The sequence below is a fragment of the Phaeoacremonium minimum genome (assembly GCF_000392275.1).
Source record: "Phaeoacremonium minimum UCRPA7 unplaced genomic scaffold PA7_03_scaffold_583, whole genome shotgun sequence".
In the NCBI taxonomy this organism is placed as follows: Eukaryota; Fungi; Ascomycota; class Sordariomycetes; order Togniniales; family Togniniaceae; genus Phaeoacremonium; species Phaeoacremonium minimum.
This window is the reverse complement of record NW_006921485.1, coordinates 42,237-69,668: the sequence shown is the minus strand read 5'-3', so window position 1 is coordinate 69,668 and position 27,432 is coordinate 42,237. Positions and strand designations below refer to the sequence as shown.

General features: G+C 51.4%; 9 protein-coding genes across 9 annotated transcripts; 4 read left to right on the top strand and 5 right to left on the bottom strand.

Annotated features, from left to right (window-relative positions):
* Positions 1 to 1,298: 1,298 nt before the first annotated feature.
* UCRPA7_8280 (putative multidrug resistance protein) lies at positions 1,299 to 3,040 on the top strand (the record flags this gene model as incomplete). Its single annotated transcript, XM_007920797.1, has 3 exons — positions 1,299 to 1,385; positions 1,433 to 2,583; positions 2,968 to 3,040. The coding sequence occupies 3 exons, from the start codon at positions 1,299 to 1,301 to the stop codon at positions 3,038 to 3,040; spliced, it is 1,311 nt and encodes a 436-aa protein (XP_007918988.1).
* Positions 3,041 to 3,167: 127 nt separating this feature from the next.
* On the bottom strand, positions 3,168 to 4,571 carry UCRPA7_8279 (putative xyloglucan-specific endoglucanase protein; the record flags this gene model as incomplete). The annotated part of the gene is made up of 4 exons (XM_007920796.1): positions 3,168 to 3,417; positions 3,471 to 3,895; positions 4,064 to 4,119; positions 4,319 to 4,571. 4 exons carry the CDS (start codon positions 4,569 to 4,571, stop codon positions 3,168 to 3,170), a joined length of 984 nt encoding a protein of 327 aa, XP_007918987.1.
* Positions 4,572 to 7,905: 3,334 nt separating this feature from the next.
* On the top strand, positions 7,906 to 9,984 carry UCRPA7_8278 (putative glycosyl protein; the record flags this gene model as incomplete). The annotated part of the gene is made up of 3 exons (XM_007920795.1): positions 7,906 to 7,908; positions 7,974 to 8,675; positions 8,731 to 9,984. 3 exons carry the CDS (start codon positions 7,906 to 7,908, stop codon positions 9,982 to 9,984), a joined length of 1,959 nt encoding a protein of 652 aa, XP_007918986.1.
* A 1,166-nt stretch (positions 9,985 to 11,150) lies between these two features.
* UCRPA7_8277 (hypothetical protein) lies at positions 11,151 to 12,893 on the top strand (the record flags this gene model as incomplete). The annotated part of the gene is made up of 2 exons (XM_007920794.1): positions 11,151 to 12,305; positions 12,471 to 12,893. 2 exons carry the CDS (start codon positions 11,151 to 11,153, stop codon positions 12,891 to 12,893), a joined length of 1,578 nt encoding a protein of 525 aa, XP_007918985.1.
* A 301-nt stretch (positions 12,894 to 13,194) lies between these two features.
* UCRPA7_8276 (putative gcn5-related n-acetyltransferase protein) lies at positions 13,195 to 13,794 on the bottom strand (the record flags this gene model as incomplete). The annotated part of the gene is made up of 1 exon (XM_007920793.1): positions 13,195 to 13,794. One exon carries the CDS (start codon positions 13,792 to 13,794, stop codon positions 13,195 to 13,197), a length of 600 nt encoding a protein of 199 aa, XP_007918984.1.
* Positions 13,795 to 15,572: 1,778 nt separating this feature from the next.
* UCRPA7_8275 (putative c6 finger domain protein) lies at positions 15,573 to 16,490 on the top strand (the record flags this gene model as incomplete). Its single annotated transcript, XM_007920792.1, has 4 exons — positions 15,573 to 15,749; positions 15,802 to 15,930; positions 15,989 to 16,101; positions 16,160 to 16,490. The coding sequence occupies 4 exons, from the start codon at positions 15,573 to 15,575 to the stop codon at positions 16,488 to 16,490; spliced, it is 750 nt and encodes a 249-aa protein (XP_007918983.1).
* Positions 16,491 to 16,570: 80 nt separating this feature from the next.
* UCRPA7_8274 (putative short chain dehydrogenase family protein) lies at positions 16,571 to 17,317 on the bottom strand (the record flags this gene model as incomplete). The annotated part of the gene is made up of 1 exon (XM_007920791.1): positions 16,571 to 17,317. The coding sequence occupies one exon, from the start codon at positions 17,315 to 17,317 to the stop codon at positions 16,571 to 16,573; it is 747 nt and encodes a 248-aa protein (XP_007918982.1).
* Positions 17,318 to 18,237: 920 nt separating this feature from the next.
* UCRPA7_8273 (putative short-chain dehydrogenase reductase sdr protein) lies at positions 18,238 to 18,987 on the bottom strand (the record flags this gene model as incomplete). The annotated part of the gene is made up of 1 exon (XM_007920790.1): positions 18,238 to 18,987. The coding sequence occupies one exon, from the start codon at positions 18,985 to 18,987 to the stop codon at positions 18,238 to 18,240; it is 750 nt and encodes a 249-aa protein (XP_007918981.1).
* Positions 18,988 to 19,401: 414 nt separating this feature from the next.
* Positions 19,402 to 21,479, bottom strand: UCRPA7_8272 (putative nad-dependent malic enzyme protein; the record flags this gene model as incomplete). The annotated part of the gene is made up of 4 exons (XM_007920789.1): positions 19,402 to 20,185; positions 20,246 to 20,489; positions 20,546 to 21,035; positions 21,183 to 21,479. 4 exons carry the CDS (start codon positions 21,477 to 21,479, stop codon positions 19,402 to 19,404), a joined length of 1,815 nt encoding a protein of 604 aa, XP_007918980.1.
* Positions 21,480 to 27,432: the final 5,953 nt, after the last annotated feature.

Here is a 27,432-nt window from a genome sequence, read left to right as displayed (position 1 = left end):
CAGGTCAGAGATGGTCGATAGCAGTCTTTCACGTGCCAACGTTACTAATAATGCCATTAGTAGAGCAAAGTTTTGATATTCAATGGTAAATGTGTTTACCTAACAGGTGTCTGAAGATCTAACGAGCATTCACGTCACGCAGCATGTTCACGAGAGGCCGAGGATTACCTGTGTGGACACCAACCAGGAACTAATTCACTTAATAAACTCAAGAGACCGTGTGGCTTTACTTCTCCGCGGGTTAAGAGACATTTTTCTTCAAGTAAAAAAAACGTACAGATCGATGAGAGCCAAGATGATTGCTAAGGAGTCTCACTTCTGCAAAAGTAGTGATCCGTCGTTGAGGAATTGATGATACCTTGGCACCGAACTTCCGTTTCTTCTCCTTGGTGAAGAGTACATGATGGTCCGAAATGTTAAAGCCTCTTCATTGGTTTGGATCGTCTTTTCACGGGTGTGTCCGCCGTGGTAACGGTCAAACGACCCGAAACTTCAAGAACGTCATAGACTGCAAAATGCCCACCGCTGCGGCAGCCTCAATGCACTAAAAGCGCCTGGAATCTTAGCGGCGGCATTTGAATCGTGGATCTCGAAGCGGTGATTGGCTCTGTCGAGCAATGAATCTTACATATTGATCCCTTGGACTCGCGTGCCGAACGCAAACGTAGATCCGCGAGATTCCCGTCCGAGTAGTCCGGCTGTATGGAAACGGAATTCATTTGGATGAAAAAGTACGGCGAGATTCGCACTTCTTTATACTCCGGCCTCCGAAGGACTGCACCGAAAAGGACTGCAAAGCATGTGAGCCGCAGCACGAGTCGTCCTTTGAGTATCCATGACGACATGTAACCGCACGGGATGACAGAGCTACTTTCCACCTAATGGCGGATTGCATCTCTTGGCATGATGCCTTCATCTTTCTCCGTGCGTCTTTAAAGACATCCGTGTCCATTGATCAAGTCGTCGCCCCAGCCCGAATGTTCAATTATACGTGCCGTCGCTGAAGACGAGTAATCCCTAGAAGATGAGGGAGCTCTTGCGTGATACCTTTTTCAGTCACTGTTGCCGACTTATCACAGGAGGCAAGGTGTTCAAATATCCCGAAGAAGAGGACTCAACAATATGGAAGAGGTACATACATGAGGAGAAATCTTCGCACATGGCTGCTCATGGCCAACCACACCCGATCGATGGCCCGCAACAACCTAATGTCGAATCTCTCTCAGCCTCATCCTCCGATTCGCAGCGCCCGGCGTCGACAAATCGCACACTTGACCACCACACAAACGCTGCCTTGAATGGTGGACGAGGCAGGAGGATTGATCCAGAGAAAGGTCGAGACCTATACATCGTCGATTGGTATGGGCCAGATGATCCGGAGGCAAGTTGCACATCTGGACCAAGAATGATTCTACAAACTAACAATACATAGAACCCTCAGAATTGGTCGCGACCCAAGAAGTTCTTTGTCACCTTCGAGATATGCTTCCTGACATTCTCCGTCTACATCGGCTCGGCCATCTATTCAGCGGGAATACTGGGCGTGATGGCTACTTTCGGTGTCTCTCAGGTCGCTGCAACATTGGGTCTGACGCTGTTCGTGGCCGGATACGCCGTTGGCCCCATGATCTGGGCGCCGATGTCCGAAATACCCCAGATCGGACGTAATCCAGTATACATCCTCACGCTCGCAGCCTTTGTCGCGCTGCAAGTACCCGTTGCACTTGCATCCAACTTTGGCATGCTTCTAGCTTTCCGATTCCTGACTGGCTTCATCGGCTCCCCGTCCTTAGCGACAGGAGGTGCGTCAATCGCAGACATGTACTCGCCAGCGAAGCGAACATACGGCCTCACGGTATGGGGCATCGGTGCCGTTTGTGGGCCGACCCTGGGCCCACTTGTTGGAGGCTTCGCTGCAGAAGCCAAGGGCTGGAACTGGCCAATCTGGGAATTGATGTGGCTGTCCGGTTTCGCTTTGTTCATGTTTGTCTTTCTTTTGCCAGAGACATCATCATCAAACATTCTTTACCGACGGACTCGCCGTCTGCGCAAGCTGACCGGGAATGACAAGCTCATATCAGAACCTGAGCTGATCGGTAAAGATATGACCGGGAAAGACATTGCCATGATGACTCTCGTCCGGCCCTTCACATTGCTTTTCACCGAGCCCATTGTGTTCGCTCTTGACCTTTACATCGCCCTCATATACGGTCTTCTTTACATCTGGTTTGAGTCGTTTCCGATTGTCTTCGTTGATATATACGGTTTCAGTCTTGGTATGGAAGGTTTAGCATTCCTTGGCATTCTCATAGGAGTCTTTGTGGTATTGCCCCCTTTCGTCTGGTATCAATACAAATATGTCGAGCCCAAGTTCAACGAGAACGGCGAGCTGAAACCGGAACTACGCCTCCCCCCGTCATTCGTCGGCGCATTTGCGATCCCCATCTGTCTGTTTTGGTTTGGCTGGTCGAGCAGACCAGATATCCACTGGATCATGCCCATCATCGGTACGGCCTGGTTCTCTGTCGGCGCATTCCTCCTCTTTAACTCGGTCATGAACTACCTCTCCGATGCGTACCCTGAGTATGCCGCGAGTGTACTCGCGGGGAACGACTTTCTGCGCTCAAGCCTTGGAGCAGGGTTTCCGTTGTTTGCGGGTGCCATGTATCGCAACCTGGGCGTTGGCTGGGCGAGCTCCACGTTGGCGTTCATTGCGGTTGCATTTATTCCAATCCCGTTCGTTTTGTATCGATATGGCGACTGGCTGAGGAAGAAGAGTAAAGCGGCTAGACAAGACTTTTAGACGATCATCTCTTAGAGTTAGGATTTCTGCAGCAAGTTTAAGACAAGATGACAGACAATTGTCTTCAACATTAGAACGTACGCAGTTGTTCTGACAACTACAATACATATGTTATCGCTTCCTGTCTATGTTTATGCTGATCCAATGAGCTGCATTGGTGTCAGCATGTTACGTGTGCTCGAGCGATCTGAACATAGCTCACCCTCAAATGCAATTCCGATGGCTACTCCTGAGTGATCTCAAAAGAATCCCCAACAATATAGCCCAGCCTGAACTCCTGTTTCCTGTATAATGGTGGCCCATTCTCTGGGTCGGATGAAGCGCCTGACTATGTCCCGGATATCATTACAAATTACTCTAGCATCTAGGTGCTGGTCTTTTCTATGTCTATTGACAGCATTGGCACGTAGAATGTGGTTGAGTTCGTGGCATACAGGGCCTCGGAGCCCAGACCCATGTATCCAAGATAGTCGGATTCGGTTGGGTAGTTCCCGCTCAGTGTTGTGAGCTTGGTGACCAGAGGGGCTAGATCTCCATGGAACTTCTCTGTCGTCTCAGACGCAACCCAGGTCAACACGTACTGGTCCAAGCTGTTCTGGCCAGTGTACAAGGAGCTGACGAGCCTGTTAGCAGATGGATTCAAGGGAGAGCAAACGAGGAAACCCACAAGGTCGTGCCGTTCACGGTCTCCGTCGTTACCGCACCAGCGGACAGTCCAATTGGCTGTGTAGCAGCGCCAAAGGCGGCAAGCCAGACCATCATCTCGAATTTAGCCTTGGTGCTGTCCTCAGCGCTCGTTTTATCGCTGTCCAAGAACATATCGATGGCGACGTTGGTATTGACGGAATTTGCCGTCAGTGCTGTCTCGTCCGTTGATGACGCCGTGTCGTTTCCGACACCATACGTCCACTCAATGTCGACCTTGATGCTCGATATGCTGCTCAGCTCGACGGGGAAAACGCTGCCATCGACCTTGATGTTGGGGAAGGCGTGGACAGGCTGCGTTTCAGGACCCTGAGGGTACTGCCATGTGACGAAGAACTCTGGAGCAGTTGTGTCTGTGGCATATGAACCATTGTTGAATGCGGTAACCTTGAGAGATGTTAGCCTGGAGGCCGTTTTTAATGTATCGCAACTTGGCCGCATCGTCACAGGCTACTGGAAACCCTCGACTAGATGCGAATTGCCCAAGTATCTCGAGAGGTGCAGATATACTAGACATTTCTGCCAAGGGCGATAAGAGTGGAACTGTACACTTACATTCATGCACAGGAAGCCGGTATCACCATCCTCAACACCCCATTGATTGGGGTTTACTGTGGTTCGCAAAAAGGTTAACATTCATGGATTGAATGAAAGGGACGCTGCAAAGCCCAAATTTGGAGTAGAAATCATGAAGCAGGAGAAGGCGGCGAACGAGCGATGCCTGGGCGATTGTGTGTCCTCTCGGATTGACCATCGCTTTGCGCCCGTACCGAGTGAATGAGGGACTTGTCCCGGTCGGTGGTGACTTACGTGTGTATTCTTGTCCCTTCGAATCCGGCGTAATACCGTATGCTTTGTCGCAATTGCGAATATACTCAATGCCGTTCTTGTCGACATTACCACCATCACCGGTTCCATCATCGCCGTCATCGCCTGTGAAGAGAGGCGCTTGTCCAGTTGCATCTCTGTGTGACTGAAGTCCGATTAAGATCCCCAATGTCGAAGCGATCGGAATGGCCAAGAGGCCAAAGTTAACCAGCCATCGGAAGCCTAGTAAGCCCATGGCGATATGGAAATGCAGAAGCGCAATGAAACGAATGGATTTGGCTGTTCAGCGATTGTAGAAGGCAAGGGCATGTGCACCGAACAGACCAACAGCAATGATAATGATCGAATTACTACAGGAGGGAAAGGTCGTCACCGATAAGGTAAAATCAGTCCTCCCTTGCTAGCATTGCTAAGCCACCACCAGGTGCCTATGAACGGCTTTTTTCACACTGACGGCGGCCTGGGTTTAAACTGGACCCCGTATGAATGAGGTCAACTGGACGTTTGCAAAATCGGACCGGCCCCCTGTTCGCTCGTCAGGTACGAGCACTGCATAAACCTCGTACAGTGTGCTATTCAAAGCCCGACTCGTACAGTACAAGCCAGACGCGGTGCTAGCGTGTAAATGTGCCGAGGAGGAAAGCCGATTGCCTGCATTGCTACATTAAGGGACCTTCGGGCGAGCCACACAACAGGGACGAAAATGACCCTTCCAATTGGACGGGCTCTTCTCAAGGGAGATACCTCCCCGGCATGAAGCGACCGTAGCGAGCGAGCGGTGATTAGTATGGGTACCGACCACCCAGTGCGCCCCTCTCTCGTCAGTGAGGGAAAATCTGAAGAGCAAGCAAGAATAATCTACCGGTACCGATAAAGGAGAAACAGCAAAACAAACAAAGCCCTGCTTCTGGCTCTGCTAGATCCGGCCGGTGCCTGGGACTAAAGCTGAAGAGCAGGGATTGGCGGGATGGAACCGGGCAAGTCAGCATCGTATTTTTCCCTGTCTTTCTCGTGCGTGAAATGCCACTGAAGTGGGTGTGTGTGGGCCAGTCCCAGTTGCTTGTCGAGTCGTTTGCATGATACGAAAAGCATGCGCGCGCAAAGACTAACATAAGGGGGTCTAGCGAGTCACAGGCAATAGTGGGCTAAGCTTTTCTGCGAGAATTGCCCCCCCTGTGCCATCCTTGGATCATTTGTTCTCTTGCTTGCTTCTCTCTCTCTCTTCTACTCTACTACGCAGTACTGTGGTGATTATCCAATACCAGCATAGTCAAGGATACTACAGTGTACTAGAGTCTTCTCTTGACCTCCGGTCTCCTGTCATTTAACTTAATGCTGCTTAACGTTACGGCGCCGGCGGAAGGCCTGCATTCGTTAGGCCCGTGGCCGCTCGATCACGACAGGTGGGCGTGGGCTAGAATACACAGTAGGCGACTCTCGGTCCTCGATAACCCTGCGCCACCCCTGTACGCGTCCCCTGTGTGCATCTCGTGGTCTCAGTACTGTACCCGGTTCAGGTGTGCTACCCTATAATTAGCGCCGTGATCTGCAGCCATCTCCGATCCCTGCTCACTGCTGCATCGTATTTACTTGCCGAATGGCACCAGCTTATCAGGTGCTGGAGCCTGCTCACCCTGGGACCCTGGGATCCTGGGATCTGGCTTTCATCTTTGTTTTTTGGGCACCTGCTGCCAAATCCAGCATGTGGAAATTGCCGGGGGGTAGGCTATTGCGATAGATCAGCAATCAGGCAAGGCACAAAAAGGAAAGTCAGTGGATGTGGACATTTCAGAAAGCTGCAACTGGAAATGAGAAAGATACATGTGGTCAATGATCATTGATTGTGCAGCAATGACGAAAGCTTATTGGACCTGATGTTGCTTCATGGCCATGGCCCATGGCCCATGGCGGATGATGCGGAGAAGTGAAGAGAGGGGAAGGTAAATACAGTTTGGACGATCAGACAGATCAGCTGTAAACACACACTCCAGCATAACACACTGAGCAGTGAGTACTCGTGAGTAGCCAACGGCGGCGACGGAAACGGTTGGAGCTTGTCACCAACTCAGCTTCGGTGCAAAGCCAGCGCCCGTTCTGCCGCTCCCGAGTCCCGTCCCCTGAACTCAGTCTGCCAGTCCAGTCTGCGTGCAAACCAACACTTGTACTCGAACCACGGAAACCTGCTCTAGGGCTCGGTATCGTCAAGCCCCCGTGTATCATGAAAAAGACCCGCAGTGGGAAAAAAGTGAGGGTCTTTTCCAGTGGATCTCATTACCCAAAGAGTCGCTAGATCGATGGGCATTGCAGCAGTTCGTGCAGCAAATGTGCTCGAGTAGAGTACGTACCGGATGTTAGTCTCATAGTCTAAGCATCCGCCGTACCTGACTAAGTACCTTGCCGTATACTGCGTAGTACACCGGGGCCACTATGGTGACAATGCTACCTGGCTCCCCTTAGTCAGTACGAGACAGACCAGGAAAAAAAAGAGAAACACCCAGCGAGACATTCCCGGACGGTCCGATCGTGATAACAGCGTCTCGCGCGCGCAAATGGAGCTGAGCAAAGCAGGGCGGCCGCTGTGACTGACCCCTAATTCTCTTATTCTACACCCACCCATCACGTCACTCTCGTGTTAGTCCTAGCTAGTGAGGCTCCGCACAGTCTCAGAGGGTACCAGAACGCCCGAGAGACAAGCCTGCAGAGTCAACCTTGCTTTCCTTTGTCTCTCCTCTAGAGTCTAGTGTCGATGGCTGGCCCGTTGCACGACGCAATCGCGTGCCATGCAGTGGCAGACGGGCCAATGGCTGCCACCCCCCCACGTTCTCCTTTACGAACTACAATGGCCCTCGTATGTACTGTGTGCTCCGAACCCCCCAATTCACTGTGGCGTTTTGCTTTTCATTGCCTACCTCACCTCAACTGCTCCCTGTAGTCTCTTGTATTCTCTCTGTATTCTTCTCCAGCATCGTTTCTTTGCTTTGCTGATCACATTCGTTCATCCGGCGACACGCCAAGTGTCGATTCGATCGCTACAAGCAGTAAACAAATAACTAGTGCTACACATCCATTCCGCCCTGGCTTGACCTGGCTTGCACCATATACACTCGTTTTGTCCCCTCTATCCAGATTTGGCGCTTCCCAGGGGCGGACAGGAATATCAATCGCTATCAAACATGAGGGGGGATCAGAAGGAACAGGACTACTATGGGGATGGGGGAGAGATGGTGGAAATCGACGTGCTCCCTCGGCACCCTCATCACTCAAGCTCAACCAGCAGCGAGGACTTTCACAATTACAACAATGGATATGGCAACGGATATCCGAGCCCCAGTCCACGGGCCATGACAGAGAATGTGCGACCCAGCTGGCCCCCTCGAGCTCACACAGACGACTATGCATCACCGGGGTGGTCTCCTTCAAGGTATAGCGCACATTACTACCACCCTGAATCCCCATTCGACTCTCGAGCCGGAACTCCTTCCTTGAGGAGCGGACGAGCAACACCACACGACTACCTTACTGCACCAAAGCCTATGTATGCCACCGACGATTCAAGGCCAACAACACCCATGGTAAACATCTCCTACCCTCGACTTGATGATGTTCACCAGTACTAATGATCTCTCCTCCCTGATAGAATCAGAGCCATCTAAGTCTTGCAGCACTACTGCCAGACACTCCATCACCGGTCCTCGACAAGGAGTGGATTGTTCCTGGCTCAATAGCTCGTCTCCATGATCGAGATGATGCTGACATATGGAAGGGCTGGAAGCGACACCTCTTCCGCCTCGCTCCGTTCCTAACTTTCGCCAACACCGGACTCTACCTGGTGTATCTTGGCCTTCGCATTGCTTGTGTCATCTTCGCCCAGAATGCTCGCAATAGCGTCTACGCCGCCGCATGGGTCTTCATCGGCGTGGAGCTTGCCACTGCTATTCCCTCCCTGATGCATAACATCTGGACCATGTGGTCGATGAAGCAAAGGAACCGACCGAAGTTGAGGCTGACCGGCGAAGATGTGCCTACTGTCGATGTATTTGTCACATGCTGTGGTGAGGAGGATGATGTCGTTCTGGACACCGTCCGTGGAGCTTGCGATCAGGACTACCCGAGGGACCGATTCCGAGTCATTGTGTTGGATGATGGCAAGTCTGCAAGCCTGGAGAAAGCAGTCAATGACTTGCTCATGAGTTACCCCAATGTCTACTACATGGCCCGACCCAAGTTCCCTGGAGTACCACATCACTTTAAGGCTGGCAACCTCAACTATGGTCTCGATCAAACTCACAAAATGCCCGGCGGTGCAGGTCAATTCATGGCGGCTTTGGATGCTGATATGGTGAGACACCCCACTTTCACATGATGCTTTGAACTCATTGTCTAACTTTTGGAAGATTCCTGAGCGCGAGTGGCTCCGTGCGATTCTTCCTCACCTGCTCATTGACCCCAAGATGGCCCTTGCTTGTCCTCCTCAGCTCTTCTACAACACCCCGGCATCCGATCCACTTGCCCAGAGTCTGGATTTCTTTGTGCACGTGATTGAGCCTATCAAGGATGCTCTTGGTGTAGCCTGGTGCACTGGATCTGGTTACATTGTCCGACGGGAGGCACTGGACGCCATTGGCAACTTTCCTTTGGGTTCCCTCGCTGAAGACGTCGCCACATCGACTCTCATGCTTGGTAAGGGTTGGAAGACGGCTTATGTTCACGAGCCTCTCCAGTTCGGTACTGTCCCCGAGGATTACGCCAGCCATCTTAAGCAGCGAACGCGATGGGCTATCGGAACCGTGGATACGTCCTTCAAGCTGAACTTCTGCCTCTGGGGTGAGAAGGTCAGGCAAATGACCATTGCTCAGCGCTTCTCCGGGTTTCTCTACGCGTCCCTCAGCATGTACACCCTCCTTCTCACGGTCTCGATGTTCGCCATTCCTATCATCCTGGTCATGGGCAAGCCTCTCGTTGCATTCGCAAACGATGAACAGCTCAGGTGGCTCATCAGAGCTTGCTTCGCCTCAACTATCTGCAACCGATTCTGCGAGTACATCCTGTCCATCCCAGCAGGCTATCATACCGGCCAGCGAAGCTCTCGATACCAACTGTGGATCTCGCCCTACATCGCATTATGCATTGTTCGATCATTCTTCTTACCAAAGTGGCTCGGTGGACAGACCCAGGCTTTCAAGCCCACCGGCTCGCTCGGCTCGGCCCTGAATGAGCGAGACCCGAAGATGCGCAAGAACATGTTCCGCCGTCTCTGGACCATCATGTTCAACTACATGGCCGTCTTCCACCTATCCTTCGTCTATCTTACTCTCGTCGGCGTCTGTCTGACTTCCTTCCGCTGCTTCATCATCAACAAGTCCACCCAGGGCATCCTGAAGTGCCTTATCACCCACGCCTTCTGGCCCCCGTTGACATTTCTCTTCATCTGCAGCTCTCTATGGACCCCGATCGCCTACGCCATTGACCCCCCGGATATGCCTGACCGAGAGCAGCTGCTGGACCGTGATAACAAGACCGGAGTCGCCCACCCGACAAAGAAGAGCAAGAAGATTGCGTTCGGAGGACAGGCTGCCTGGTTCGAGCTGGAGTACACAACTACGACTCTGTACACAATACTCATCTTTGTCGTATCTTTCTTGTTCTGAAGCGGCACCAACAATGACGGATGATGGACGTCGATAAGGGACTAATGAGGCATGAGACGGGTTCAAGCCTAGTCACAATGCTTTACCAAGATGGCTCACACAGATGAGATGCATGAGGAGAACGACATGCGTGCGGTGCGTTTACTTGATTCATGGAGATGCGGCACGTCTCCATAAGCTACACCACAGATGACGACGAACAGCTTGGTGGCCGATGTATGCATAACAACGGAGTTACAGGGAGAGTCTGGACAAGACTCTGAGCTTTTGGAATTAGACACGGCATAATACTAGAATCGGATAGATTTGTTTATAGCAATCCGGCGTGGCATATGTATATATTGTTGAACAACCAAGAGGTTGGACAATGAGGCATGGGGATGTTTGAGAGCCGATGACGGGTTGGACGTCAGCTATGAAGACGATAATCATAATACAAGACTTCGCATAAGCCATGTTCGTTTGCTTCGGACTTCGAGTAGGCTTGGGAAAGACTGCTGGTTCGTAAATGCCCAAGGATATTGCGTGTATTCTAGATGGCTTCCATAAGGCCTTGTCCGGTACGCGTTCTCCTCGTCAGTCCAACTGATAATCGTGAATCTAGATGGTCCAGCAGCGCCTTCATGTCCATAGTCTCATGTCCATGCACTCCGTTGATCAGAGAATTCCATTCGTATGTTGATTTGGCCAGCTTGATGCCCTTGGAATACCTATATTATCTGCTTAGCGACGCTCTCAGGGGGTGAGACAACACAGACCGAATTGTTTCGCCTCGACGAAGCATCTTTTATCTCCGCAACATTGAATAAAGCTTCGGAATTCGAGAACGTTCATTGTGTGGGAAATAAGCTGCTGTTAAGCCCTGTCTGCCCTGATGTGGACGGATCGTGGTCAAGCTCTGCCATCCAATGACCCCCTATCGCCAGGGCGACTCATCCAGACAACACCCACAAAGCTCCACAGCAGCAATTCTCTGAGAATTCTTTTACCCTTTGTCCTTCGGAGCTTTCTATTTCCTTTCTTTGCCTCTTCTTTAAGCTCCCCGCGCGTCGAGACTCGAGTCTCTAGAAATACGATACCATCGCTGCCTTCTCTACCTCCTTGGACGCCCTTCGTACTGTTGAAACAGACTCGGATCTGCTCGTATCTACGAGAACCACTGCGAGATGGACCCCACGAAGGCTCCCGACGGTTCGTATCTACCGGCCGGAAGCAATCAGGTTTCAGCTTTGGACCTAGACCTACCAGCCGATCAATCCCTTGACGATCTGCGTGTACCCATCCTCTTGGCGAACGAAGAGTCAAACGAGCCTGACGCGGCTCACATGGATCATCCACATGAAGGCATTGATAATAATCAAAGCTTCACTACTACTTCCAACGAATACCAGCTTTCCCAGGGCCAAGAGAGCAATCAAGCCAGCGAGCAAGGTCAGTTCATGCTCGGAGGATGTGTCGGCTCGTTGATCAATGCATATAATACAGCATGTTCTCCTGGTTCATCTCTGCTCGATGGCAATGGACGTACCATCGCCCAGAGCACACAGTGGACACGTCCTCCTCCTCCTATCAATCCGGTGATCACCAACCCATACGGCGCCCCTCAGAATGCTTCCCAGTACCGACAGATGCAGTCTGGCATTGCTATGCTCACTGTTCCATACCAGCCTCAGACAAAAGAATACTATGAGGGAAGTCCTATCGACCAACGAGGACTCGTTCGTCCTCATCAAGCTCTACAGCCAGGCCATCTACAAGCCCTCCCAGTTGCGCCTCAGGTCGAGCAAGTATCTCATGGACCATCCACTACCACTACTGGTATGATTCCTCACCCTGCAAAGAAAGCTGGAGACAAACGCAAGCGCTCCAACGCCGATGAAGGCACAGGTCCCGTGGCTGAAGAGAAAGCCGGATGCAAGAAAGGCCAGCCTAGACTCTCTAAGAACCTAGAGTTGCTCAGAAATGCCTACGCGACTCCATACCGCCCTGAGCTGCTTGACGTCAAAGGCAAGCTCATGTCAGAAACTGAATTGGTGAAGAAATATAAGGAGCTGGGTAAGAAGGAGCATAAGGCAATCAGTGGCGCCATCTATGACTCTATTTGGAAAGCCTACAAGCACAAAGTTCCCAACTTCCCCGTCATCAAGGATAAGAAGCAGAGCTGCTTCCACTACGAGGTCCTGGAACAACTGAAGCGGAGTGATCGGTTCACTGCCGACTGGCCCACGGCCCATGCTGTCTGGAGAGACATGAACAACAAGGGGACAAAGCAGTATCTTGTGAAGTTGTCCAAATGGGTCAGCTCTCCTTTCTTCACTCACGTAAGGATTTCCTAAGTAAAGCCTGCTCGATAACAACCCAATACCCCGAACACTCAAATGATATGCTCACTTGTATCTTTTGCGGAGCGGCAAAGACCTTCTTTTCATATTTCCCGGCTCCGTCTCCCTCTTCAAGAACCAAGATGCTGACTGTTACTTATGTAGTGGACTCAGGTTGTCGAATGCAGGACCCTTGAAGAGAGAAAGTTGCCATTCGACATGTTTAGCGAAGAGTTCCGTTGGAAACTCTTTGCTATTCGTATCCTCATCAACAGAGGCTCTCCGGATATTGATATCGAGAACGACCTGACCCGCTTAATCAAGGAAGCTCACATCGGGTTTCTCCTCTCACCAGACCCAAAGCCTCAGACGGACGCTTTTTGGCATGGTTACAAGGAAGCCTGGACCCATGATAATTACAGCATGGTGGAACAGATGTCCGATCCTGGGTATCTGAAGAGTGTCATTAGTACCCAGGATGCTCAGATTCAAGCTCTGCGCTCTGAAAATGGAAGACTTCGGCAGCAGATCAAGGATAGTCGCTTGCAAGATGAAGAGCTCGATGCGGACGTCGGCACAAACAGCTGAGAAATCGACTCGTTAGAAGAGTAACTCTGCTGACTGGTGAAGGCGAAATGGTACTTGTGTATATTATTGTAGTTACTCGCTTTTTTCGGAGGGTACATAGGGTTACGAACGAACGCCCTCCCGTCTGCTCAAATGCAGCAGAATGCTGAAAGTCTCATCGATGCGGACTGATCAGCCATCGAAGACTAGGTCAATGTCTCGGGAACCTGCAAGGGCTCCTGTTGACACTTGAGTGCATGGCCCGAGTCCATAGTTATACTTCAGGTCTATAGGGCTTCCATAGAGATAATGGCATTCTACGCTATTCATTAAGACGCTGGACCAGGATTTGACCTTGCCAATTATCGCGCTCGAAAGACTCAGTTCTCACGAACCCCTGGCTCTCATAGTACTTCACAAGCTTCTGGTCCTGGCCAGCAAAGCAGTCAACCCGCAAGAGAGTGACATTGGCCTGACGAGCCAGCTCTCTTGCTTTGTCAAGCAGGAGTGTACCTAATCCAGAGCCAGCCCATGATCGGTCCGTAATGAGAAACTTGATGTACAGCTCCGGCTCTGTAGCTGGCGTGACATAGCTCATTGCATCACCGACAGTGAGAGCACCGATAACCCATTCTCCGTCTTTCACGACAATGTCACCGCTAGCCATCTCGTTCCCCAGCTCGCTCTTAGTCTGATCACCACGGTCAGGCTTGGTGACTGCCAGCCACATGCCTCCAGACTCTGCAAACTCAGTGGCCTGCTTGATTCTGGCAGGATCTTTGGATCGCGGCTCGGTTCCCCACTGGGAAGTCCTGCCGTGAGAAACGAGCCACTCGATGGCTATATCGACGAGCCGAAGCACGGCGGGAACATCTTCTGTTGTCCCTGGTCTCAGTGTGACTTGTGAGATGTCTCGACTCATGGTGTGGGCACAGTAACTGTCTCAAGGTCTTAGCAGAGTATTGAGCCGTCTTATGTAGTTTGTTTGTATGCAGACTTCTTATCTGGCTGTGTCTCTTCACTCAAGGATTGTCAGGCGGTGCCGAATTCCAGCTGGCTCGGAAGAGGAGAAGGAACTCAAGAACCTTTTGAGACCCTTTCCAGCTCAAAAAGACTGAGTTGGGCTAGGATGAACGTTGGCAAAGATTACGCATTGCATTGCGAATCCTTTGCTCGCACGTAAGAGGCCAGATCAAGACGAACCTCGCGGACTGAACTGACTCGCCTGCCTAAAAGAGAGAGCCTGCGCTGGTACCGACCCCTCCATGAGGATGATAGACTTTAGCCTGTTAATGATGTCATAAGTTCTTGTAGAGAAAATTGCTGCCTTTTGTTGAACTCAGCAGGCTATCTAGACTAGCAATGTCAATTCAGAGGGCTCCGGGGAGCTGCATTTCATGCCTAGAGAAAAATGTATTGAGACTACAGGCTGGTACACTGAGAGACACAGCTTTGGTCTCGCTAGAGCGTCAGGCAAACAGTCCGGTGCCGCCTTGTTATTATCCTTCGAGGTAATTCTCCTGTGAGAACATCTACCTGGTCTGGCGTCTTTCGGCTTCTCAAATATAGTCTACATGCATTGGTATATTAGATGGGATGACCAGGAGCATTGAACCATTGACTGAAAGTGCATCGAGTCGTTCGTGTGAAGTGATCGCTGCTAACTACTCCGAAATGCTGGGCCAACAGCTAAATTCAAGCCTAAAGAACTGGTGTGAAGAGGTAGGCTAGACTACCTAAGATTAGTGCTGAAACATGACTTCAATGCCTTCTTGCCGTGATCCTTCGGCTGACTAATGAACTGTCCTGCAACATTGCTCAATCATCAAACCTAGGAAGCTATCTTTGAATACCGCATTATCCATCCTTATCGACCCGTTACCGGCCTGTCGGTGAGAGAGCCATGAGTAGCACTCTTCAGACATCCGGCTCGACGGCTCTGGCCTTTGTGCGCCTCTGCCCGCATTGCGAGAAGGTCTTCAGCAAAGGTAGTTGGCATTCGAGATCCCCCGGTCTTCGGCTGGGTTGAAAGCTGACCGATACCCAGAATACTCGTATAATCGCCATGTGTCCTACTGCCGTCGAGCACAGACGAAGCGCAAAGGGAGACCAAAGTCATGTGCCGGCTGTAGTGCCGCGAAGGCAAAGTGCAGCTTTGAGAAGCCGCAATGCCTAAGGTGCTCTCACAAAGGCATAGATTGCGTGTACGAACAGCGAAAAGGACATGCTGACATGATGTCCGGAAACGGAGGGGCTTTTATAACAGAAGACACTGAGCTAGGCTTAGTTCAGCCCTCTTCAATTGGGCTTCGAAGCGGATTCGACACGTCTAAGGCCACAATGGATGCTGTCAGCTTGGACTTCTTCCATCTGTCTGGCGTTGACAATTTCATGGATGAGCTCCTCCAGCCCGGGGTAACGAGTGGAATCAACACAAATAGCTCAAGTTGCTGTCCTAATTCAGACTCGTTTGGATGGGGGTTGATCCTGGATGATTCGGACAGCGAGCAGGTTGGAGAAGAACAATTCATGACAGTGGGCACTCACTCGAGACGACCAAGAGCATGGGAAGGTTTCTTCCCTGAGGACGACGTTGCAACGGTCAAATGGAACACTCTTACGGATCGTCGCTTGGGCGTACCCGTGGCTGACCATGTAGCCAACCTGGTGCTGCATATCATTCGCTCTTTTCCACAGATGATGTTGCGGAGGCAGACGTTCCCTCCGTTCATCCACAAGCACTGGCATCGGTCTGCTATACCCGAGAAGCTTGCGACTTGCATGAGCATTGCGCAGCTCTTTGCTTCAAGGACGCCGGAGACCCGGCCGTTTCTGTGGAGGACTGTTGATGCCGAAGAGAGACGTATGAGAGAGGAGGTAAGCATCTGCATGAAGCAATTATGGACAGAGTGGGACTAATTCATCAAAGATGGAGAACTACACCGAACACGACATCTTGCCAGCGGTGCAAGCTCTGATCATCTACATGATCATGGCTCTAATAGATCAATATGATGGCACAGCTGCCCGAGGAGTTCGAATGATACAGACGTTCCAGGTTCGCGATAGTTTACTTTGACTTGGCTGAAACGTCCTACATTTACTAATAGTAATAGGCAATGACAATAAAGTTCCGCGAAATGCTTGGCTCTGCTTGCTTTGCCGAGTCTGAACAGCAGCGCCCGAGTGTGAGCTGGGAGGACTGGGTCTTCCAAGAATCTAGGAGAAGGTAAGCTACGAACACGGTCACTACATAGGGGTCTCTCTAATCATTCACATGCACTCAGGTTGGCCAATATCTGGTTCGTAATCAACCGCGTCATCACAGCCGACGCACAACTCCCATGCCCTGATCTCAATGCCTACCGAGAGATGCCGCTGTCGACAGGCAAGGCTATGTGGGAGGCGCGGTCGCGCGAAGAATGGGAGACGGAGCGCGCCTTCTTCCAGGCAAGCTTACTTCATACGGACATGTGGAAGTTTCGCTCCCTGATCGAGGCTCGTCGACAGCCGCATAGCCCCTTGAATGCAGCCAAGTTGGATGCGTGGGAAGCTGAAACAGACAAGATGGGCGTCCTCATGAACATCGCAGTCTCTTTGCTCGACAACATATCTTGATCAAACGGACAATGGACCATTATGAGAATTCTTCATTGAAACATCCGGCTACATAAGTGTACCTTCTTGGGCCGTGTCCTCTACCATGGCAGCTCCGTATCAGAACGAGTAAAAGTCCGAGACGGCCCATCCTCTCCTATCGTGGCCATCTTCACGACCTGTTGGGCGCCGACCTCCGCTGATGTTCCTGCCTCCATGTAGCCCGTCAAGTTCGATTTCACCAGGCCGGGGCAGACAGCATTGACCTTCGCGCCTGTGTCGGCTAGTTTTCGGTGGTAGTTGATCATCAGCATGTTGACGGCCGCCTTGCTAGCATCGTACGACGTGTAATCGACGGGATAGAAGGGTGTCGATTCGTCCGTGGAGATCTTCAAGCTCGCCATCGTGGTAGAGACGAAGATGACACGCGCCGGCTTCGCCTGTGCTTTTCGGATCAGCGGCACGAGACCGTCTGTCAGTGTAGCAGGGCCGATGACGTTGGTTGTGAAGGTGCGGGTGTACAGCTCCCATGTGCTCAGGTCCTTGCTGCTGGGCTTGCCGTCGAGGAGGATACCGGCGTTGTTGATCAGGACGTCGAGGTGGCCGAATTCGCGATCGATGGTGTCTATGGCGGCTTTGATGGAGGACTCTGAGGTGAGGTCAAGCTGTACACTGGAGGCGGAAGCGCCAGCAGCTTTGATGTCTGCTGCGGCTTTCTCGCCAGCCTCGCGGTTTCGAGAACCGATTATGACGTGATAACCGTGGTCTTTGGCGAGGATCTTTGCCGTGGCCAGGCCAACGCCCTGGTTTGCGCCGGTAATAAATGCAATGGTACGCTTGCTTGCCATGGTTAGAAGGCAGAGATGGGTTCTTGAGACGGTGTGCACGGTTGACAATGTATCGAGGTTGCTTGCTTGCTAAAAAGAAAATGCAGGTGTAGTCTTGCACAGAAACCAGTCTCTTATACTTGACGATCCCGCACAAAGGGCATGTCAAAGTTGTGATTGATGCTGTCCTGCTTATTGAGCAAAGTAAACAAGGCCAATTTAGCCGTTGTATTGCTTGACAATCAGTGTCGTAGAGAGCGAGTCAGTCCGAGTTGAAGACGGCCGTAGCAATGCCATGTAAGGCCGTCTAAGTCCGGGGACGTGGGGAAGGGAGGCGTCCCGCACCGGCTTGCTCAGCACGGCCAATTTGGCCGGCACGGCGAAAGTGGCCGGGTCATGCCCGAGTACCATTATAAGGCTGGCCAAGTTGCCGGGGAAATACACTTGGGGCTGACAAATCTAGAAATTATGAGATGGCATTCAGTGGCTTTTGCCATGAATTTTTTAAATTTTTTTATTAAAAGGAATGCCGGCTTGCAGTGTTGAAATGGCAGTGCTGCCATTCTTGGTCTTAACTATTGAGCTTGGAAATGTGTTCAATGTGCCCGGCAGCAATGACAATCCATGCGATAGGGCCATCACAGTTGTCTCCATGAATTTCCTCAATAAATCCATGCAAAATATAAACCCTTTGATAGTCTGCGTTCAGACCCGTTGTAATCTGATGCTCTTTGAGCCAAGCATGGCCATGGATTCCACATCTCGAGCAAGGGCCCGTCAGCACTCAATCTACAGTCTACAAGCCCCATGCCGTTTGCTCTTGGGAGGCCAAGAGACCAAAATCTCACTACCAGCGGAAGGATCACCAAGAATGCAACGAAGGATTGGAAAACGTGGCCAAGTATCTTACATGTCGAGTGACATTCAGTGTCTAAGTATCGCTACTTCGGCATGGTGACTCCACTGATCCTTTCCAGTTCTTTCACTAGGCGATCCTGCAGGCCAACATCATCCGCGACCTTCGCCGGCGCAGTAAGCCTCGAGTTCACAAAATACTTGCCTGTCTGCCCCTTCGCGTTGCCTTCGCCCAGCGCCAACATGACAAACTCGTCAATGCTGGCATTCAGGTCGTCCGGCGCGTGCGAGCCACCCATCTTGGTGGGCACCCAGCCCGGATCGGCCGAGTTGCTCTCGATGCCGGGCCAGCGCCGCGCAAACGCCTTGGCCAGCATGACATTGTGCAGCTTGCTGTCGCTGTAGTTGCTACTCTCCAGGCCACCGTCTAGCCGCGGGCGCCCGCTGTAATGCATGCCGCTGGAGATGAAAGCGATGCGCTTGGGCTTGTGCATGAGTGAGGCGAGCACGAATGGCGCCAGCGTGTTGACGCAGAACAGCGAGGGCATGCCGCTCTTGCCAGGGACCTTCTCCATGCCCAGGTACAGGCCCGCGTTGTGCAGCACCGCATCGAAGGTGCCGAGCTTGTTGGCGGCGGCGGCGAGCTGCTTCGTCTCCTCGAGGCTGGTCAGGTCGGCCACCAGCACCTCCTCGGCGCCGGGGCAGGCGGCGCTGGCGTCTTTGGCGCGCTGCGGGTTGCGCGCGTGAAGAACAACCTGGTGGCCCTTCTCAATCAGGCGCTTGGCTGTTTGGGAGCCGATCCCGTCGGAGGAACCGGTGATGAAGATGCGCGCCATTGTTCGCGACGGTGGTGGAGGATATTACAAGTATCTTGGTAATGCTGGTGGTAACGTCTGTGAGCCTCAAATCTAGTACAGATGTCATCAATGTCCCGGGTGATTGAAGAAGTTCGACTTGTCTAATGCTAAATGTTGAATCACTCGATCAGGATACTTCTCGGTGGTCTGAGTCGCCATATTTCACGTTTGAATGAATTAGTAATGCAGTATCAATTATGTCATGAACACCATTGCATCCCTTCGCATTCTGTTGCGCCCTTACATTTACTGTCTTCAAGCCACTGCGGATTTAACGGGGTTGCGCTTCTTCAAGCACACCACCCCACCAATACATGAAATCATGGCGCCTGTGACGCCTGCTCTATCTCCGTTCGCCCTGGCCGAGATTATTCTCCGTACCTGTACGTCTAATTACTTGTCTTCAGTCCTCCCAAGACTGCCTACGACTCTCATCTCGCCCCTGGCCAGGCGGCTGGCGCCCTGCATATCAACGAGCTTCAGCGGACGATAGACGGGATCCCACATCTGCTCGCGGATCCAGTCCTCCAGCTCTGCATCGTCTCCGGGAATCTCCTCCTTGTACTCTACCACGCCCTCCTTCTGTGCGGCTCGGATCACCTTCCTGGCAACGTTGACGCTGACCTTGCGGACGACATCGACGCCGGGCAGGAGCGGTGCAGTGGGATCTTTGAGCGCGGGCGACATATCAGCAACAGCCTCAACGGCCGCTACGAGCATCTTGTCCGTCACTCGGTTGGCGCGACAGAGTACAGAGCCTAGCCCAATGCCCGGAAAGACAACAGAGTTGTTGCACTCTGCGACTTCGATCTCCACTTCCTTGCCATCCTTGCCCCATGGACCCTTGACTGGTTTGAACGGGCTTCCGGTGGCCACTAATGCTCGTCCATCCGTCCACTGAAGCAGGTCAGACGGCACAGCTTCATGCAAACGCGTAGGGTTGGACAGCGGCAGGATGATCGGCCGGTCGACATGCTTAGCCATCTCTCGCACGATGTCCTCTTTGAATGACTTTGGGACAGTAGAGGTGCCGATGAGGACGTTCGGGTGGATCTCCTTGATGACGCCGAGCAGGTCGGTAGACTTCCCATCCCAGTCCTCCTTTGACTTCGCGAATCGCTCCTGTGCGTCATTCAGCTCCGTGGCTGTGGTGAGTAAGCCGGGCTTGTCAATGAGCCTGACCCAATGTTAGACAATTGTTGGTGAAGCCTAGTGGAGTGAGGGTAGAATTGCCTACCAGATCTGCTTTGCCGCATCCTCCTTGCTGATGTTCCTCTCTGCCGCTATCGCATCTCTGACCTGATCTGCGATGCCGACGCCAGCAGTGCCCGCGCCAAAGACAACCATGCGCAGGTCGCTGAGTTTCTGCTTGCTGACGTGCAGACCAGCCATGATGGCCGCAAGCGTGACACAGCCGGTGCCCTGCACATCGTCGTTGAAGCAGGGGATCTCTGGTCGATATCTATCGAGGAGTCGCCTCGCTACGCAACGTTCGTCAGTAGTCAGAGCAGATGCAGGGGACTAGCTGACGCCTCACCATTGGTAAGACCAAAGTCCTCAAAGTGAATGTAAGCATTGGGATATAGCTCCCGGGCAGCCTTGACGAATCTGTCGACGAACCTGTCGTACTTCTCGCCCTGCACTCTCTTCTCCCGCAGGCCAAGATAAAGTTCATCATTAAGCAGCTCCTCGTTGTCGGTGCCGCAATCTAGTATGACGGGTAATGTGCGATTGGGATGTATGCCAGCGCACAGCGTCGTGAGCACAAGCTTTGCCACGGAGATCAGGATGCCGCCCGCTCCTTGATCCCCGATGCCGAGGATCTCCTCACCGTCAGTCACGACGATGTAGTCAATATCCTCCGGTCGGCCCCATTGTGAAAGATCATGAAATACACGCTCCTCGTCATGAATGTTGAGGAAACAACCCTCCGGTCTCCGGAAGAGGCGAGAGAAGTTCTGAATGGCATCGCCTTCTGTGGGGGTATACACAATGCTGAACATCTCGTCGAGGTGGTCTTGCAGGAGCTATAGTATGTCAGGCCCCTTGCACGTAAGACACTCATTACCTGGGCAATGCTATTGATGCATAAAGACACTACTACCCCATGCAACGATGGAGCTTGTCTCGGTGTACAACTTCGGCTCAAGCAATGCTATCCATTACAGACTCACCTTGAAGTACAAGACCTCATTCTGTTCCTTCATAGACGTCAAAAACGTGTTCTTGGCAAGGTCATCTGCCCGGGTGGAGTACTGCTGGTACGCCCTAGCCGCCTGCTGCTCCAGGGTCTGAATGCTCTGTGGAAGCAAGCCCGCAAGATCAAAGTCACGCCGCTCCTCCTTTGTGAAGGCAGAGCCCTTGTTGAAGTACGGGTGGTTCAGCAGGACGGTGCCCTTGATGGCGCACTCGAGCGGGCCACTGGTGCTCAGCGGCAGCTTGCCGTACTTTGGATGTTTGTGATCGGCCATCTTGCTTCGCTGGCAAGCGTGCACGTGAAAATGGGAAGCCGGCTGTCGCACTGATCTCGTCGATATCGAAGATGCCGGACGGACGCGGGTCAAAGCAGTGAGATGAGGGATGGGCACAGAGAAAAAAGACGGCTTCATGTCTTGGCAGAGATGCCAAGAGCCGGGACGAGACAAAATTGAAGCTGGCAATGTCTCGGGGATGGCTGATGAAAGAGCGATGGCCGGAAGGATGAGTGAGCGGTCTGCTCTGCCCACCTTCACATTACCTGATGCACTGATTCCAAGGTTTGAGCTCCAACGAAGAGGGGCAGCAGCATCAGAAGCTGCACTGAATCAGAGGAGATGACGTAACCAGCTGTCAGACACGCGCACAATGGAGCTCATTCTTTCGGGGCTTCTGTGGCAAGCTGCCCGAACACGTGGAACGGGTTGACGGATGGGAAATGCCCACAATCGGCATCGGCACTCACGGCGGCATTGTAGAAAGAAGAAGATGATGATGATTGTAGGAGCTCTAGGAGCCACGCCCGGGTAGAGATCCATTTCGAAGAGACTTCAAACGGGACAGCCACAGACGTGGACTATGATGGTCCATGGTTGTTCTTGCAGCGCACGCAATGAGCACGAGCACGCGAAGCAATGAAGCCTCGCGCATCGCATCAGTCGCCGGCCTCCTTTGCCGTCCCAGCACAAGACGCGCCGAACACGGAATGGCCTCCGAAAAGACTCGTCGGGGTGAAGAGGAGAGTGGCCGGCTTGAAAGCGCTGCGGTATCACGTATGCATATGATAAGAAAGCAAAAGTATATCACCTTCCTCACTTGACCTCAGAATTGATATTCGCTTTGGCCATGTTGTTGAGTTGCGTTTACACCTCGGAGGTGTTGCTTCACTTGGTGCTTTTTGTTGAAAATTGGGCATTTCGCCAGAGAAAATTTGGCGACCTGGAAATCTGCGGTGAGGCGCACAGGCCACTTTGTGTAAACAACCCGCAGCACCTGTCCGCCAGCTGTCGGCTGTGTACGGTCAGTCTCACTTCGAATTGATGCGTTTCGCAAGCGGCGTACCTCCAGGCGTCCGACCTCTTATCTCGTTATCAAGATGCTCATAATCAGGCTTATGGCCTGGGAAATCCGCCGAGGATTGCAAGAGAGACAGGTTGCCTGAGGGTGTGGCTCTTGGGGCTGTGCTCTGTGCAACGCCGGTGATGGTGCACACCCTGGCAGGCCTCTTGCCGTGATAGGCTCTTCCCGGAGCCTGATGCATTTTTTTGAATTCTCGACAACTTTTGTTAAACTCGTCTGAGCATCTGATTTCGATAGCATAGAGACGAGAGTAGCCAAACCTGAACAACGAAGACCAAAGCTTGCGTTTTGTCCATGAGTCCTGATGGCCGAAGTGGTAAGCCTTGTGGCCAGCATCGTGGCTGTTGCCGAACTGGCACAGGGGGTCGTACGGTTGTGCAAAGGCTACATCGACGCAGTCAAAGATGCGCCGAGGGACCTGAGAGTGATCTTAGTCGAGATGTCAACACTCAAAGGCCTCCTTGACTCTGTTTCTCTGTTGCAGGACGACCCTCTCATCGTCAAGCAGTATGATCTGCTTATGGCTCAAACTGAGCATCTTCGCGAGACTTTGGCCGAGATTGAAAGGCTTCTCGGGGAGAACGAGGTGGAAAAGCCGGGAAGCAAAAGAAGGAAGATAACGCGTTCATTATCAACGCTTGCGTGGCCGATCAAGAAGCCTAGAATCATGCAGAGGTTGGAGGACATTGGCAAGTGCAAGAGCACTATCAGCCTCATACTCCTTGCGGACACAAGGTGCGTACTCTCCTGGCTACCACATCAAGTCCATTCCTGATAGTCGTGCAGTAAGGAGCTCAAGGAAATAAGACACGATATGCTAGAAATTAAGGACAAGCTATCAGGTATGCCCAGTGACCTAAAATCATGTCTCATGAATATGTAGATTAGCTAATTCGCCTTCCTTTCTGAAGATGACGAACGACACAAGATCCTCAAGAAGCTCGTTATCGTAGACCCCTCATCCAACCATTCACAAGCATGCCACCTGCACGAGCCACACACTTCAAGCTGGATCACCCGCTCCGAAGAGTGGAGAGCTTGGATCGTTGGAGACCTCCGTTTCTTCTGGATTCACGGCATTCCTGGAGCCGGGAAGACTATTCTTGCATCGCATATGATCGAAGAGGTGAAGTCAATCTGTGAACAAGCTACCCTGAAAGCTCCTTGTGGCTGGTCATACTATTATTGTCATCACAGCCGAACAGCGGATATCTTGGAGAGGACATCCTTTCTTGGCTGGATTGTCAGCCAACTTTCCAAGCAGGCGCACTATGTTCCTGAAACAGTTGATAACGCAATTCGTTTGGGCAGGATGGCAACTAACTCGGAGCTGAATTCCGCCTTAGTTGCTCTAGCTCGACGGTTCGAAAAGATATACATCATAATTGACGCTCTTGATGAAACCCAACATCGTCTAAGTTTCTTAGCATTACTTCAAGCGCTAGAATGTTCTCCGGATCTTGAGAACCTTCGAATCATTGCTACAAGTCGTGACGAGCTGGATATCCGCAGGGCTCTTACTCCGATCTCGACGGCATTGTCAATGTCAAATCAACTAGTGGAACGAGACATCCAAAACTATGTTCATGTCCAGTTGAGATCAGATCCGAAATTTACTCGGTGGCCGCAAGGACTCCTTCATGATGCTGAGTACGCATTAGCTACGGGAGCTCGAGGAATGTGTGTATATGGATCTCATTCCTAGTTCATCGTCTATGTTGCTAATATTCCACCTTTCTGAAGGTTCCGCTGGGCAGCATGTCAGTTACAGATTCTAAGAAGACTGAATACGGCCTCTGCCGTTCGCAAAGCCCTCGCAGACTTGCCGGAAACATTGGACGAGACCTATGAGCGAATTCTATGCAGCATACCCACGGAGTCAAAGCACCTCGCCTTCAGAATACTCTCAATTCTGTGTGTACAAACATCTGAAGCCCTTCTCCAAGCTCCTATCCTTGCCGAGGCAATCAGATGGACAGACCTCAGCCAGAACCAGCCCGAAGATGAATTACTAGACACCGACGCACTATTCGAGTTGTGCGTGTGCCTCCTAAAGACCACAGACGAGGGCATCATTGCCCTAGCGCATTACACTGTGAAGGAGTTCGTTTTCTCTAAACGCATCTTGACCGGTCCAGCTAAAGACTTTGGCACATCGCCAGACGATGCTGATAGGTTATATCTTACGACCTTATTAAATCGACTACTGTGGCTTGAAGGACCAGAAAATTTATCAAGCCTGCATCTGCTGAAAGTCTGTATGAAATTGCTCACGGAAAGTCTTTTAATTCACGATAGAATCTTATCGGAAAGCGCAGATTTGCAGCTCAAAGTTTGCACTCTTCTTAACCCTTCCACACCTCATTTGTTGAGGATTGCTAGATGGCTTGATGGGTCCGAAGACACCAGAAAATTATTCGGGAGCGAGAGCTCGCGAACACCTAGTGGTTTGTTTGATCGCATCAGCAACAAAGTTGGTGGCTCCGCGGAGTTAGTAGCTCGCTTATTCCTGTCGAGAGCTGAGGAAGTTGCCGTCACTTATATCAATTCTCTGGATCGATCGCATTTAAGATCGATGTTTGAAGCGACAGTCCCCCTTTACAGTTATGGAAAATGTACTCTCATCGAAATTGCCGCTAGTATTGAATCGCCAAGACTGGTTAATCTACTTCTGCAAAAAGGCATGAGACCAGCCCCAGAGAACAAAATCATGTACTTCCTAGCGAGGAAAAAATTACGCGGTCCGTCTTCAGAAATCGCACTAGCAGAAGAAAACTTCAAGCTGGCATTAGATGCAGGTGCGAATGCGAATCCCTCCAACGTGCCGGCCACACCTCTCCAGAATGTGGTGTTTCAGGCTCAACCTAAGATGGTGGCATGGCTGTTGGAGGCTGGGGCAAATCCAAACGATATTGGGGGAGAAGTCCAATATATACCAATTAATTATGTGGATGAGTACGCAAACTTGAGATTAAGTCCGGTCTATACGATAAAAAAGCCATTCGACATATGTGTTGACTTGCTGCGGGCGTGTACTGCCGGCGAGCTGCACGGGGAAACATTTGCTGGTCCAGGAGCAACAACTACACTTCGTGATATTGGAAAACTCCTTGCCTCTTATGGTGGTACGAGGACACCTTTACCTTCAGGCCGAAAGATGAGCAGTATCATGGAACTGAATAAGGTTTGAGAGGTCTCTGGTTGGACGTCTGTGCGAAGGTTGTCGCAATCCTGAAGGGCAAGCTGTCATAGGCAAAGGCTTGATGGATGATCACATTCACAGGTCAGAAAAGACCGCATGTTCACGTATTTCTCTGGTGGATTGGGTCCAGCTATACTAAGTATCTTTATCTTCTCCGCCTAGAATTTGCCTTGGTGTCTCGTAGCGACAAACATGTTTGAGAAGCTAGACTGGATTTTGATGCATTCTTGTAGTGCTAACCCTCGCCTGATTGCGTATTGCCGGCGAGAAAGCGTCATTATCAATGAGCTCCTTCTCCGACCCCGTGTCATCCGCAGCATAGGTCTTCATCTCGATTGATTGTTGCACAGCAATTCTTAAACCCGCCCCTCCGCCTTGTTCATCATCAACTGTGCTGCGGAGTGCTTGGCTTTGCTTGCGGCTGTCCGAAGCTCCGTATGGCGTGGATGACGAACCCTCGTGATTTCTTCGGAGAAGTACCCGCGAGACGAATGCCTTCAGCGCGGGAACGGATCCACAGATTATGGCAACATTTATCTCGATATCTGACCAAAGGGCAATGTCGACGCCGGTAACTATGAGCGGGAACTCTTAGTTCAACAATGAAAATAGATTGAATCATTGGGGATAGACTAGTTGACATACCTGGCTGAAGATTGATTGGACCGCTCAGGTTATCATACAAAGCTTTTAACCGGATGATTGATACGACCGTCACGCTGTAGTATTGTCAGTGATGGATTGATTGATTGTGGAATCTTTGAAACGCACAACGCTCCACATGCAAATACACATATAAGTACGATCCGCTGTTTCTTCGCAATCTGCAGCGTCAACAAGAAAGGAACCGGAATGAGGAGGAGTGCCACATCGTTCAGGATGTTGAAGCCCGCAATGGCATAGTTGAGATTGCTGCGATTTACGCAGCTACCGGATATGGAGTCATCCCATGCCTTTGGAACAGGTCTGCAATAAAACAACGAACCGGAAACAGACATGATTCCGCATACAAGGATCCAACCAATCAGTACCTTCATGATCTTTTGTGCTTTTGTTGTTGTGAAGAGTCGGTATGACTGAGTTGTAATCGAGAGTTTGTAGAGCGTCTGTGCCATGTTATAGCAAGGGACTGTCGCGTAAAGAGCCTGTATAATTGTGAAAGGATTGTCAGATCCATACCGAATTGAATGGCTCCAGCTAGCGATACGTACTGCTAAGAAGCTCTTCAATGTGGCCAAGTTCACAGGTTGTCCAAGACCGTATTTGATTTCTGGAGACAAGATTAGACATCAAATTCAGGGCTACGGAAAGTTTGCGGAGTCAAAAACTTCCAAGCTCGATAGGGTAAGCAACTTACGATACATGGCCGAAATCATAAACCCGGTTGAGAAAACCTAGGGAACATCTATTAGTACGTCTGTTTGATTGAGGCTGAACATGGTACTTGCCAGAGCACCCGACATCAGCCAGTCATCCCAGCCAAGTCGCTTCACTACGAGTCCTCTCGTGTATAATCGCAAGCAGATGACGAGCAATGCCAGAGAGGTCCAAAGAAACATGTTCACAACCAGTGCGTAGTTGCGCTCCACAACTGGCATGCCTGCAATGTACCACATCTTGGCCGATCGTTTTTTGAAATCTGGGGGAATAAAAGAGGACAAAACAGA